The 13,304-nt window shown below is 44.2% G+C and overlaps 1 protein-coding gene across 3 annotated transcripts in view; it reads left to right on the top strand.

Annotated features, from left to right (window-relative positions):
* The window catches only part of LOC106577881 (rho GTPase-activating protein 6), a 134,595-nt gene extending 121,411 nt beyond the window's left edge, over positions 1 to 13,184 (top strand). For 2 of the 3 annotated variants that reach the window (XM_045701569.2, XM_014156301.3), the window contains exons 9-13: positions 90 to 328; positions 970 to 1,149; positions 1,637 to 1,725; positions 2,420 to 2,595; positions 6,354 to 13,184. In XM_045701569.2, the coding sequence (XP_045557525.1) occupies positions 90 to 328; positions 970 to 1,149; positions 1,637 to 1,725; positions 2,420 to 2,595; positions 6,354 to 6,682 (1,013 nt within the window). In that variant the 3' untranslated portion in view covers positions 6,683 to 13,184. The remainder of the gene's footprint in view (positions 1 to 89; positions 329 to 969; positions 1,150 to 1,636; positions 1,726 to 2,419; positions 2,596 to 6,353) is intronic. The other variant, XM_045701570.2, reaches the window with a different exon arrangement.
* The last annotated feature ends 120 nt before the right edge of the window (positions 13,185 to 13,304 follow it).

Here is a 13,304-nt window from a genome sequence, read left to right as displayed (position 1 = left end):
TCCTCTCTGTGGGTATCTAACCCATCTGTCCTCTCTGTGGGTATCTAACCCATCTGTGTCCCCTCTGTCTCCCCTCATCTGTCCTGTAGTTCTGCAAGGGACAGACCAGTTCCTGTACCTCCAGCTGCTCCTCTACCTGTTACCGGCCTGTAATTGTGATACCCTGCTCCGCCTCCTCACCCTGTTACACACCGTACAGAGCCACGCACAGGACACCACAGGACCACAGGACACCACAGGACCACAGGACACCACAGGACCACAGGACACCACAGGACCACAGGACACCACAGGACCACAGGACACCACAGGACCACAGGACCAGGTGGTTAGTGTCTAGAGTGTGTGTGTGTGTGTCACTTCCACATCCTCTTACACACTTCATGTGTCTGTCTCATTCTGTTCACCTGTCTATCATTCTGTTCACCTGTCTATCTCTTTCCCTGTCAGCTAATGTCTGTTTCTCTATTTTTCTGTCTTTCTCTGTCAGCATTTGTCCGTCCTCAACAAGTCAGCTTCTCTCTCTCTCTCTCTCTCTCTCTCTCTCTCTCTCTCTCTCTCTCTCTCTCTCTCTCTCTCTCTCTCTCTCTCTCTCTCTCTCTCTCTCTCTCTCTCTCTCTCTCTCTCTCTCTCTCTCTCTCTCCTTGACACTCAAGAGGAGAACATAATGGATTTTGGGTTAAAACTTAAACCTCTTAACTCTCTTTTTTTCTCTCTGTCTCTCGCGGTCTCTCTCTCTCTCTCTCTCTCTCTCTCTCTCTCTCTCTCTCTTTGTCTCTCTCTTTTTTGTCTCTGTCTCTCTCTCTCTCTGTCTTTGTCTCTCTCCTCTCTCTCTCTCTCTCTCTGTAGCTTGACCCTCTGTAGCTTGTACTGTAACTAGCCTAGCCTAAACAGTAGGTAGACCTAATATGTGGTCTCTCCCCCTAACCCCTAACCCCTCTCTCCTCTCTCTCTCCTCTCTCTCTGCAGTTCCTAGGCAACAAGATGACAGCAACTAACCTGGCGGTGATCTTTGGTCCCAACCTGTTGCAGGGGGAGAGGGCCGGAGGGGACAGGGAGATGAGTCCTCACGCCATGGGCATCGAGGACAGCACCGCCATCATCAACGTCACCCTGCAACTTATACAGAACTATAAGCGACTATTCATGGTACCAAGTGTGTGTGTGTGTGTGTGTGTGTGTGTGTGTGTGTGTGTGTGTGTGTGTGTGTGTGTGTGTGTGTGTGTGTGTGTGTGTGTGTGTGTGTGTGTGTGTGTGTGTGTAAATCTCCTGTCCTCTTCTCCCCAAGTGTCAGCAGAGCACCAACAGGTGTGTGTGTGTGTGTGTGTGTGTGTGTGTGTGTGTGTGTGTGTGTGTGTGTGTGTGTGTGTGTGTGTGTGTGTGTGTGTGTGTGTGTGTGTGTGTGTGTGTAAATCTCCCTGTCCTCCTCTCAACAGGTGTCAGCAGAGCTCCAACAGGAGTGTGTGTGTGTGTGTGTGTGTGTGTGTGTGTGTGTGTGTGTGTGTGTGTGTGTGTGTGTGTGTGTGTGTGTGTGTGTGTGTGTGTGTGTGTGTGTGTGTGTGTGTGTGTGTGTGTGTGTGTGTGTGTGTGTGTGTGTGTGTGTGTGTGTGTAAATCTCCTGTCCTCCTCTCCCCAGGTGTCAGCAGAGCTCCAACAGGAAGTGCTGATGAGTCTCATTCAGACAGATCCTGACATCATCGACTATCTTCTCCGCAGGAAACTCAGGTATGTGTCATTTCAGGGCCCAGAGTGCGGATAAGGTTTCCCCTGTCTATTCTTATTCATTATGATCTAAAAGGCAAAACTGGTCCTGGATCAGCCCTTCAGTTGTCTCTGAATCCCAGTGTTGTGTGTTCATTGAGTATATGTCTGCCTTTATCACCAGCGCTGCAAGGGTTCCTACAACGTGAATAATAAAATACTCTCTCCTCCATCCCTCTCCTCCCTCTCTTTCCTCTCCTCCTTCTCCCTCCCCCTGTCCTCCCTCTCCTCCTTCTCCCTCCCCCTGTCCTCCCTCTCTTCCCTCTCCTCCTTCTCCCTCCCCCTGTCCTCCCTCTCTTCCCTCTCCTCCTTCTCCCTCCCCCTGTCCTCCCTCTCTTCCCTCTCCTCCTTCTCCCTCCCCCTGTCCTCCCTCTCCTCCTTCTCCCTCCCCCTGTCCTCCCTCTCTTCCCTCTCCTCCTTCTCCCTCCCCTGTCCTCCCTCTCTTCCCTCTCCTCCTTCTCCCTCCCCCTGTCCTCCCTCTCTTCCCTCTCCTCCCTCTCTTCCCTCTCCTCCTTCTCCCTCCCCCTGTCCTCCCTCTCTTCCCTCTCCTCCTTCTCCCTCCCCCTGTCCTCCCTCTCTTCCCTCTCCTCCCTCTCTTCCCTCTCCTCCTTCTCCCTCCCCCTGTCCTCCCTCTCCTCCCTCCCTCCCACGGTGACAGTCACCTGGCGGTGGGGACAGTAGATTCTACGGGGGATCGACGGGACACGGGGGTGCCTCTGACCCCTCTGGAGCCCCCCTCTCCCCTCTTCAACCCTGACGGGCCCGGGGACGGCAGCCTGACCAGTGAGGTGTTCTTTAACCTGGAGGCGCTACGACACCACAACAACAAGACACGTAAGTCACGGGTCATAGAGGGGACACCTCTGTTGCTACACCCTTATTCATTCTGTTGCTATGGTTATGGCTAGGCTTAGGGTTAAAGACACACTCCAGCTATTTTTGAACTTTTCCTGTTGAAAAACAAAACCCCATAAATACAGCAAAGTACACGTAGTTAAGCGTAAACAATTGGTTTTGAGCAAAATAGTATTTTTTAAACAACTGCGAACCTCAAGGAGTAGGTCTGATGGGAATCTGTGATTTCATTGCCCTCCCCCTTGTTTGAGTAACAATAGAGGAAACCCCCCCCTAACTTATCTGGACCACCTATTGAGATGGGCCTTTTGTTAAGCTAGAGTTAGTATTAGGATAGGGGTTATGGTTGAGCTGGGGTGTGGACAGGAAGCTAGAGTTAGTATTAGGATAGGGGTTATGGTTGAGCTGGGGTGTGGACAGGAAGCTAGAGTTAGTATTAGGATAGGGGTTATGGTTGAGCTGGGGTGTGGACAGGAAGCTAGAGTTAGTATTAGGATAGGGGTTATGGTTGAGCTGGGGTGTGGACAGGAAGCTAGAGTTAGTATTAGGATAGGGGTTATGGTTGAGCTGGGGTGTGGACAGGAACCTAGAGTTAGTATTAGGATAGGGGTTATGGTTGAGCTGGGGTGTGGACAGGAAGCTAGAGTTAGTATTAGGATAGGGGTTATGGTTGAGCTGGGGTGTGGACAGGAAGCTAGAGTTAGTATTAGGTTAGGGGTTATGGTTGAGCTGGGGTGTGGACAGGAAGCTAGAGTTAGTATTAGGATAGGGGTTATGGTTGAGCTGGGGTGTGGACAGGAAGCTAGAGTTAGTATTAGGATAGGGGTTATGGTTGAGCTGGGGTGTGGACAGGAAGCTAGAGTTAGTATTAGGATAGGGGTTATGGTTGAGCTGGGGTGTGGACAGGAAGCTAGAGTTAGTATTAGGATAGGGGTTATGGTTGAGCTGGGGTGTGGACAGGAACCTAGAGTTAGTATTAGGATAGGGGTTATGGTTGAGCTGGGGTGTGGACAGGAAGCTAGAGTTAGTATTAGGATAGGGGTTATGGTTGAGCTGGGGTGTGGACAGGAAGCTAGAGTTAGTATTAGGTTAGGGGTTATGGTTGAGCTGGGGTGTGGACAGGAAGCTAGAGTTAGTATTAGGATAGGGGTTATGGTTGAGCTGGGGTGTGGACAGGAAGCTAGAGTTAGTATTAGGATAGGGGTTATGGTTGAGCTGGGGTGTGGACAGGAAGCTAGAGTTAGTATTAGGATAGGGGTTATGGTTGAGCTGGGGTGTGGACAGGAAGCTAGAGTTAGTATTAGGATAGGGGTTATGGTTGAGCTGGGGTGTGGACAGGAACCTAGAGTTTGTATTAGGATAGGGGTTATGGTTGAGCTGGGGTGTGGACAGGAAGCTAGAGTTAGTATTAGGATAGGGGTTATGGTTGAGCTGGGGTGTGGACAGGAACCTAGAGTTTGTATTAGGATAGGGGTTATGGTTGAGCTGGGGTGTGGACAGGAAACTAGAGTTAGTATTAGGATAGGGGTTATGGTTGAGCTGGGGTGTGGACAGGAAGCTAGAGTTAGTATTAGGATAGGGGTTATGGTTCAGCTGGGGTGTGGACAGGAAGCTAGAGTTAGTATTAGGTTAGGGGTTATGGTTGAGCTGGGGTGTGGACAGGAAGCTAGAGTTAGTATTAGGATAGGGGTTATGGTTGAGCTGGGGTGTGGACAGGAAGCTAGTTAGTATTAGGATAGGGGTTATGGTTGAGCTGGGGTGTGGACAGGAACCTAGAGTTTGTATTAGGATAGGGGTTATGGTTGAGCTGGGGTGTGGACAGGAAGCTAGAGTTAGTATTAGGATAGGGGTTATGGTTGAGCTGGGGTGTGGACAGGAACCTAGAGTTTGTATTAGGATAGGGGTTATGGTTGAGCTGGGGTGTGGACAGGAAACTAGAGTTAGTATTAGGATAGGGGTTATGGTTGAGCTGGGGTGTGGACAGGAAGCTAGAGTTAGTATTAGGATAGGGGTTATGGTTCAGCTGGGGTGTGGACAGGAAGCTAGAGTTAGTATTAGGTTAGGGGTTATGGTTGAGCTGGGGTGTGGACAGGAAGCTAGAGTTAGTATTAGGATAGGGGTTATGGTTGAGCTGGGGTGTGGACAGGAAGCTAGTTAGTATTAGGATAGGGGTTATGGTTGAGCTGGGGTGTGGACAGGAACCTAGAGTTTGTATTAGGATAGGGGTTATGGTTGAGCTGGGGTGTGGACAGGAAGCTAGAGTTAGTATTAGGATAGGGGTTATGGTTGAGCCGGGGTGTGGACAGGAAGCTAGAGTTACGGTTAACATAATAATAATAACAACAATACACACCGTACCGATTGATAAGATTGTAATAACAAACACCATTCAAAATAACATTGTAAAAACAAACATTGTAGATAACACTGTAATAGCAAAGTAACCACATTCTAAATAACATTGTAACAACATTCTAAATAACATTGTAAAAACAAACATTGTAGATAACACTGTAATAGCAAAGTAACAACATTCTAAATAAAAAGTAACCACATTCTAAATAACATTGTAACAACATTCTAAATAACATTGTAAAAACAAACATTGTAGATAACACTGTAATAGCAAAGTAACAACATTCTAAATAAAAAGTAACCACATTCTAAATAACATTGTAACAACATTCTAAATAACATTGTAAAAACAAACATTGTAGATAACACTGTAATAGCAAAGTAACAACATTCTAAATAAAAAGTAACCACATTCTAAATAACATTGTAACAACATTCTAAATAACATTGTAAAAACAAACATTGTAGATAACACTGTAATAGCAAAGTAACAACATTCTAAATAAAAAGTAACCACATTCTAAATAACATTGTAACAACATTCTAAATAACATTGTAACAACAAACATTGTAGATAACACTGTAATAGCAAAGTAACAACATTTTAAATAAAAAGTAACCACATTCTAAATAACATTGTAACAACATTCTAAATAACATTGTAACAACAAACATTGTAGATAACACTGTAATAGCAAAGTAACAACATTCTAAATAAAAGGTAACAACATAAATAACATTGTAACAACAAAGTAACAACATTCTAAATAACATTGTAATAAAGTAACAACATTCGAAATAACATTGTAATAACAAACATTCAAAATAACATTGTAATAAAGTAACAACATTGTAATAACAAAGTAACATTCTAGATAAATTAATAAAGTAACAACATTCTAAATAAAAGGTAACAACATAAATAACATTGTAACAACAAAGTAACAACATTCTAAATAACATTGTAATAAAGTAACAACATTCGAAATAACATTGTAATAACAAACATTCAAAATAACATTGTAATAAAGTAACAACATTGTAATAACAAAGTAACATTCTAGATAAATTAATAAAGTAACAACATTCTAAATAAAAGGTAACAACATAAATAACATTGTAACAACAAAGTAACAACATTCTAAATAACATTGTAATAAAGTAACAACATTCGAAATAACATTGTAATAACAAACATTCAAAATAACATTGTAATAAAGTAACAACATTGTAATAACAAAGTAACATTCTAGATAAATTAATAAAGTAACAACATTCTAAATAACATTAAGAACAAAGTAACATTCTAGAAAACATTGCAATAAAGTAACACCATTCTAAATGACAATATCTAGAATAACAACACATCTCTCCCTCCACAGGCTCCAACGTGATCCTGTCCAAGTCCATCGGCCAGATGAGACAGTTCCACTCCAACCACAACCTCCTGAGTCTGGCCCAGTCCTCTAGCAGCTCCAGAGTCCACCCAGAGGACAGCTACCAGGCCCAGGAACAGAGGGCTCCGCTGGGGGAAGATCTGAGCTTCACCCTGGGGGCTGCCTCATGCTCCAGCCTGGGAGGAGAGGGGGATAACAGTGTCTGGGTGAGGCAGACACCCCAGGAAGAGAGGGAGAAACCACCTCCTAGTAATTCCAGTTATTTCTGGGACTTCTTCACAGGGAAGAGCTCGGGGTCTGAGACCATGGTATGATAGGACAGGACACTGGGGGTGCGGTGGAGGGGGGAGTGCATTCCTGAGGCGGATTGGGACTAGAAATCGTTGGAGCAGCCCACCGGGCTTTTGTCGGTTCTGCCTTAGGGCTAGCCAGTTTCTAGGCTGATGGAAGGTGGTTGGACCATGGACTCTATGGCGGCGTCCGGTGGTAGCCTGTCACCTGACCATGAGAGATAGGGTATATACACGTGTCAGACAAGCACAACCCAAACATACTAAACACACTGTTTTATACTAACACTGCTTGGGACTAACATTACCAAGGAATTTTATAATTTTTTTTACTATGGTTCCTATATATCCTTTGGACTCCGTGTGATGCGGCTGAAGACTATGTTATGGTATACTATCCCTTATCACAGTACAGCGTTTTACTAAGCTCATGAATTAAGTTTGAAACATTGGTTACAATGATGTTGGGGGGGGGGGGTCTGTAAGATGTACCGAAAAGTGTATATAACTTCTTTGCTTCAGCTTCTGATGCATAAAACAAGAAAACGGGGCCTCTTCTTTCTATTCCACAAGAGGGCAACCTTTACCACACCTCGTATAAACACCATCTGGCTGGCTGCTGTGGACTGGAACTATTACCACTCTTCACAGGACTATTTTAATGAACTACCAGGGACAATATGGCAGTAGATATGTTCTAGAACTAAAGATGTTAGTTAAATAAAGGTTAAATAAACAATTAAATAAAAAAATACCTACCTAAAGATGGAGAGAGAATGCTGTGTACTGTATAGACCTGCCTGAAGATGGAGAGAGAATGCTGTGTACTGTATAGACCTGCCTGAAGATGGAGAGAGAATGCTGTGTACTGTACAGACCTGCCTGAAGATGGAGAGAGAATGCTGTGTACTGTACAGACCTACCTGAAGATGGAGAGAGAATGCTGTGTACAGACCTACCTGAAGATGGAGAGAGAATGCTGTGTACAGACCTTCCTGAAGATGGAGAGAGAATGCTGTGTACTGTACAGACCTACCTAAAGATGGAGAGAGAATGCTGTGTACTGTACAGACCTGCCTAAAGATGGAAAGAATGCTGTGCACAGACCTACCTGAAGATGGAGAGAGAATGCTGTGTGCAAACCTACCTGAAGATGGAGAGAGAATGCTGTGTACAGACCTACCTGAAGATGGAGAGAGAATGCTGTGTGCAGACCTACCTGAAGATGGAGAGAATGCTGTGTACTGTACAGACCTGCCTAAAGATGGAAAGAATGCTGTGTACTGTACAGACCTGCCTAAAGATGGAGAGAGAATGCTGTGTACTGGTACAGACCTACCTGAAGATGGAGAGAGAATGCTGTGTACAGACCTGCCTGAAGATGGAGAGAGAATGCTGTGTACTGTACAGACCTACCTAAAGATGAAGAGAGAATGCTGTGTGTGTGTGGGGGGGGGGGGGGCGGGGGGGGGCTGTAAGATGTAACGAAAAGTGTATATAACTTCTTTGCTTCAGCTTCTGATGCATAAAACAAGAAAACGGGGCCTCTTCTTGCTATTCCACAAGAGGGCAACCTTTACCACACCTCGTATAAACACCATCTGGCTGGCTGCTGTGGACTGGAACTATTACCACTCTTCACAGGACTATTTTAATGAACTACCAGGGACAATATGGCAGTAGATATGTTCTAGAACTAAAGATGTTAGTTAAATAAAGGTTAAATAAACAATTAAATAAAGAAATACCTACCTAAAGAAGGAGAAAGAATGCTGTGTACTGTATAGACCTGCCTGAAGATGGAGAGAGAATGCTGTGTACTGTATAGACCTGCCTGAAGATGGAGAGAGAATGCTGTGTACTGTACAGACCTGCCTGAAGATGGAGAGAGAATGCTGTATACAGACCTGCCTGAAGATGGAGAGAGAATGTTGTGTACAGACCTACCTGAAGATGGAGAGAGGATGCTGTGTACAGACCTACCTGAAGATGGAGAGAGAATGCTGTGTACAGACCTACCTGAAGATGGAGAGAGAATGCTGTGTACTGTACAGACCTACCTAAAGATGGAGAGAGAATGCTGTGTACAGACCTTCCTGAAGATGGAGAGAGAATGCTGTGTACTGTACAGACCTACCTAAAGATGGAGAGAGAATGCTGTGTACAGATCTACCTAAAGATGGAGAGAGAATGCTGTGTACTGTACAGACCTGCCTGAAGATGGAGAGAATGCTGTGTACTGTACATACCTGCCTGAAGATGGAGAGAGAATGCTGTATACTGTACAGACCTACCTGAAGATGGAGAGAGAATGCTGTGTACAGACCTACCTAAAGATGGAGAGAGAATGCTGTGTACAGACCTAGCTGAAGATGGAGAGAGAATGCTGTGTACAGACCTACCTGAAGATGGAGAGAGAATGATGTGTACTGTACAGACCTGCCTAAAGATGGAAAGAATGCTGTGTACAGACCTACCTGAAGATGGAGAGAGAATGCTGTGTACTGTACAGACCTACCTGAAGATGGAGAGAGAATGCTGTGTACTGTACAGACCTGCCTGAAGATGGAGAGAGAATGCTGTGTACTGTACATACCTGCCTGAAGATGGAGAGAGAATGCTGTGTACTGTACAGACCTACCTGAAGATGGAGAGAGAATGCTGTGTACAGACCTACCTAAAGATGGAGAGAGAATGCTGTGTACAGACCTAGCTGAAGATGGAGAGAGAATGCTGTGTACAGACCTACCTGAAGATGGAGAGAGAATGCTGTGTACTGTACAGACCTGCCTAAAGATGGAAAGAATGCTGTGTACAGACCTACCTGAAGATGGAGAGAGAATGCTGTGTGCAGACCTACCTGAAGATGGAGAGAGAATGCTGTGTACTGTACAGACCTACCTGAAGATGGAGAGAGAATGCTGTGTGCAGACCTACCTGAAGATGGAGAGAGAATGCTGTGTACTGTACAGACCTGCCTAAAGATGGAAAGAATGCTGTGTACAGACCTACCTGAAGATGGAGAGAGAATGCTGTGTACTGTACAGACCTGCCTAAAGATGGAAATAATGCTGTGTACAGACCTACCTGAAGATGGAGAGAGAATGCTGTGTACTGTACAGACCTACCTGAAGATGGAGAGAGAATGCTGTGTACTGTACAGACCTACCTGAAGATGGAGAGAGAATGCTGTGTACAGACCTACCTGAAGATGGAGAGAGAATGCTGTGTACTGTACAGACCTGCCTAAAGATGGAAATAATGCTGTGTGCATACCTACCTGAAGATGGAGAGAGAATGTTGTGTACAGACCTACCTGAAGATGGAGAGAGAATGCTGTGTACAGACCTACCTGAAGATGGAGAGACAATGCTGTGTACAGACCTACCTGAAGATGGAGAGAGAATGCTGTGTGCAGACCTACCTGAAGATGGAGAGAGAATGCTGTGTACTGTACAGACCTACCTAAAGATGGAGAGAGAATGCTGTGTACAGACCTTCCTGAAGATGGAGAGAGAATGCTGTGTACTGTATAGACCTACCTAAAGATGGAGAGAGAATGCTGTGTACAGACCTACCTGAAGATGGAGAGAGAATGCTGTGTGCAGACCTACCTGAAGATGGAGAGAGAATGCTGTGTACTGTACAGACCTGCCTAAAGATGGAAAGAATGCTGTGTACAGACCTACCTGAAGATGGAGAGAGAATGCTGTGTACTGTACAGACCTACCTGAAGATGGAGAGAGAATGCTGTGTACTGTACAGACCTACCTGAAGATGGAGAGAGAATGCTGTGTGCAGACCTACCTGAAGATGGAGAGAGAATGTTGTGTACAGACCTACCTGAAGATGGAAAGAGAATGCTGTGTACAGACCTACCTGAAGATGGAGAGAGAATGCTGTGTACAGACCTACCTGAAGATGGAGAGAGTGCTGTGTACAGACCTACCTGAAGATGGAGAGAGAATGCTGTGTACAGACCTACCTGAAGATGGAGAGAGAATGCTGTGTACTGTATAGACCTGCCTGAAGATGGAGAGAGAATGCTGTATACAGACCTACCTGAAGATGGAGAGAGAATGCTGTGTACTGTACAGACCTGCCTAAAGATGGAGAGAGAATGCTGTGTGTGTGTGTGTGTGGGGGGGGGGGGGGGGTCTGTAAGATGTACCGACGAAAAGTGTATATAACTTCTTTGCTTCAGCTTCTGATGCATAAAACAAGAAAACGGGGCCTCTTCTTTCTATTCCACAAGAGGGCAACCTTTACCACACCTCGTATAAACACCATCTGGCTGGCTGCTGTGGACTGGAACTATTACCACTCTTCACAGGACTATTTTAATGAACTACCAGGGACAATATGGCAGTAGATATGTTCTAGAACTAAAGATGTTAGTTAAATAAAGGTTAAATAAACAATTCAATAAAAAAATACCTACCTGAAGATGGAGAGAGAATGTTGTGTACAGACCTACCTGAAGATGGAGAGAGAATGCTGTGTGCAGACCTACCTGAAGATGGAGAGAGAATGCTGTGTACTGTATAGACCTGCCTGAAGATGGAGAGAGAATGTTGTGTACAGACCTACAGTTGAAGTCAGAAGTTTACATACACCTTAGCCAAATACATTTAAACTCAGTTTTTCACAATTCCTGACATTTAATCCTAGTAGAAATTCCCTGTCTTAGGTCAGTTAGGATCACCACTTTATTTTAAGAATGTGAAATGTCATAATAATAGTAGAGAGAATAATTTATTTCAGCTTTTATTTCTTTAATCACATTCCCAGTGGGTCAGAAGTTTACATGCACTCAATTAGTACTTGCAAGCATTGCCTTTAAATTGATTAACTTCGGTCACACTTTTTGCGTAGCCTTTTACAAGCTTCCCACAATAAATTGGGTGAATTGTGGTCCATTCCTCCTGACAGAGCTGGTGTAACTGAGTCAGGTTTGTAGGCCTCCTTGCTCGCACAAGCTTTTTCAGTTCTACCCACAAATTGTCTATGGGATTGACATCAGGGATTTGTGATGGCCACTCCAATACCTTGACATTGTTGCCGTTAAGCCATTTTGCAACAACTTTGGAAGTATGCTTGGGGTCATTCTCCATTTGGAAGACCCATTTGCGTCCAAGCTTTAACTTCCTGACTAATGTCTTGAGATGTTGCTTCAATATATTTACATAATTCCTTCATGAGGAAGGAAAATCCTTCCTCATGAAGCCATCTATTTTGTGAAGTGCACCAGTCCCTCCTGCAGCAAAGCACCCCCACAACATGATGCTGCCACCCTCGTGCTTCACGGTTGGGATGGTGTTCTTCGGCTTGCAAGCATCCCCCTTTTTCCTCCAAACATAAGGATGGTAATTATAGCCAAACAGTTCTGTTTTTGTTTCATCAGACCAGAGGACATTTCTCCAAAAAGTACGATCTTTGTCCCCATGTGCAGTTGCAAACCGTAGTTTGGCTTTTTTATGACGGTTTTGGAGCAGTGGCTTCTTCCTTGCTGAGCGGCCTTTCAGGTTATGTTGATATAGGACTCGTTTTGGCAGTGGATATAGATACTTTTGTACTAGGAGACAGAACACATCTCCTTCCTCCTTCCTGAGCGTATGATGGCTGTGTGGTCCCATGGTGTTTATACTTGCGTACTATTGTTTGTACAGATGAATGTGGAACCTTCAGGCGTTTGGAAATTGCTCCCAAGGATGAACCAGACTTGTGGTCAACAATTTTTTTCTGTGGTCTTGGCTGATTTCTTTTGATTTTCCCATGAAGTCAAGCAAAGAGGCACTGAATTTGAAGGTAGACCTTGAAATACATCCACAGGTACACCTCCAATTGACTCAAATGATGTACATTTGCCTAACAGAAGCTTCTAAAGCCATGACATTTTCTGGAATTTTCCAAGCTGTTTAAAGGCACAGTCAACTTAGTGTATGTAAACTTCTGACCCACTGGAATTGTGATAGTGAATTATAAGTGAAATAATCTGTCTGTAAATAATTGTTGGAAAAATTACTTGTCATGCACAAAGTAGATGTTCTAACCGACTTGCCAAAACTATAGTTTGTTAACAAAGAAATGTGTGGAGTGGTTGAAAAACGAGTTTTAATGACACCAACCTACGTGTATGTAAACTTCCGACTTCAACTGTACCTGAAGATTGAGAGAGAACGCTGTGTATAGGCTACCAGAGACACAGCTGTTATAGCATCTTCTACTTTATGATAACCTTGTCCTTACCATGTAAATGCAGTACTTTGTCACTTTTTTGTTTTTGTATTCATGTGTACTAGTGTTCTTATCCTTTTAAGTTGTGTTGAAATTAAACAAAACACTTGTTCCATCAGGTGCTCGCTAAATGGATATTTAGATCCTTCACCTTGGCAATAATATTCTATCCTTTAACAAGCGAGAGTCCCTCAAGGTGAAGCTAAACCTTGACGTTTGTCTATTTCTTATTGACGGTTGTATCCTACCAGTATTATGCACCTGATCCAAATTAAAATGTACAATTGTTGCTTCGTCATTCTTTATTGAATACAAATGGGGGAAATATCTTCAAGAGGTAAAACAGATCTCAAGACGAAAAAAAAGGGTTGTTGATTCCCAGCTTTGTGAAGTTATCAAAGTACATCCC

This window comes from Salmo salar, chromosome 18, assembly GCF_965601325.2.
Source record: "Salmo salar chromosome 18, fSalSal1, whole genome shotgun sequence".
NCBI classification, from domain to species: Eukaryota; Metazoa; Chordata; class Actinopteri; order Salmoniformes; family Salmonidae; genus Salmo; species Salmo salar.
Note: the sequence above shows the minus strand (reverse complement) of the source record. Positions and strands in the feature narration are given on the sequence as shown.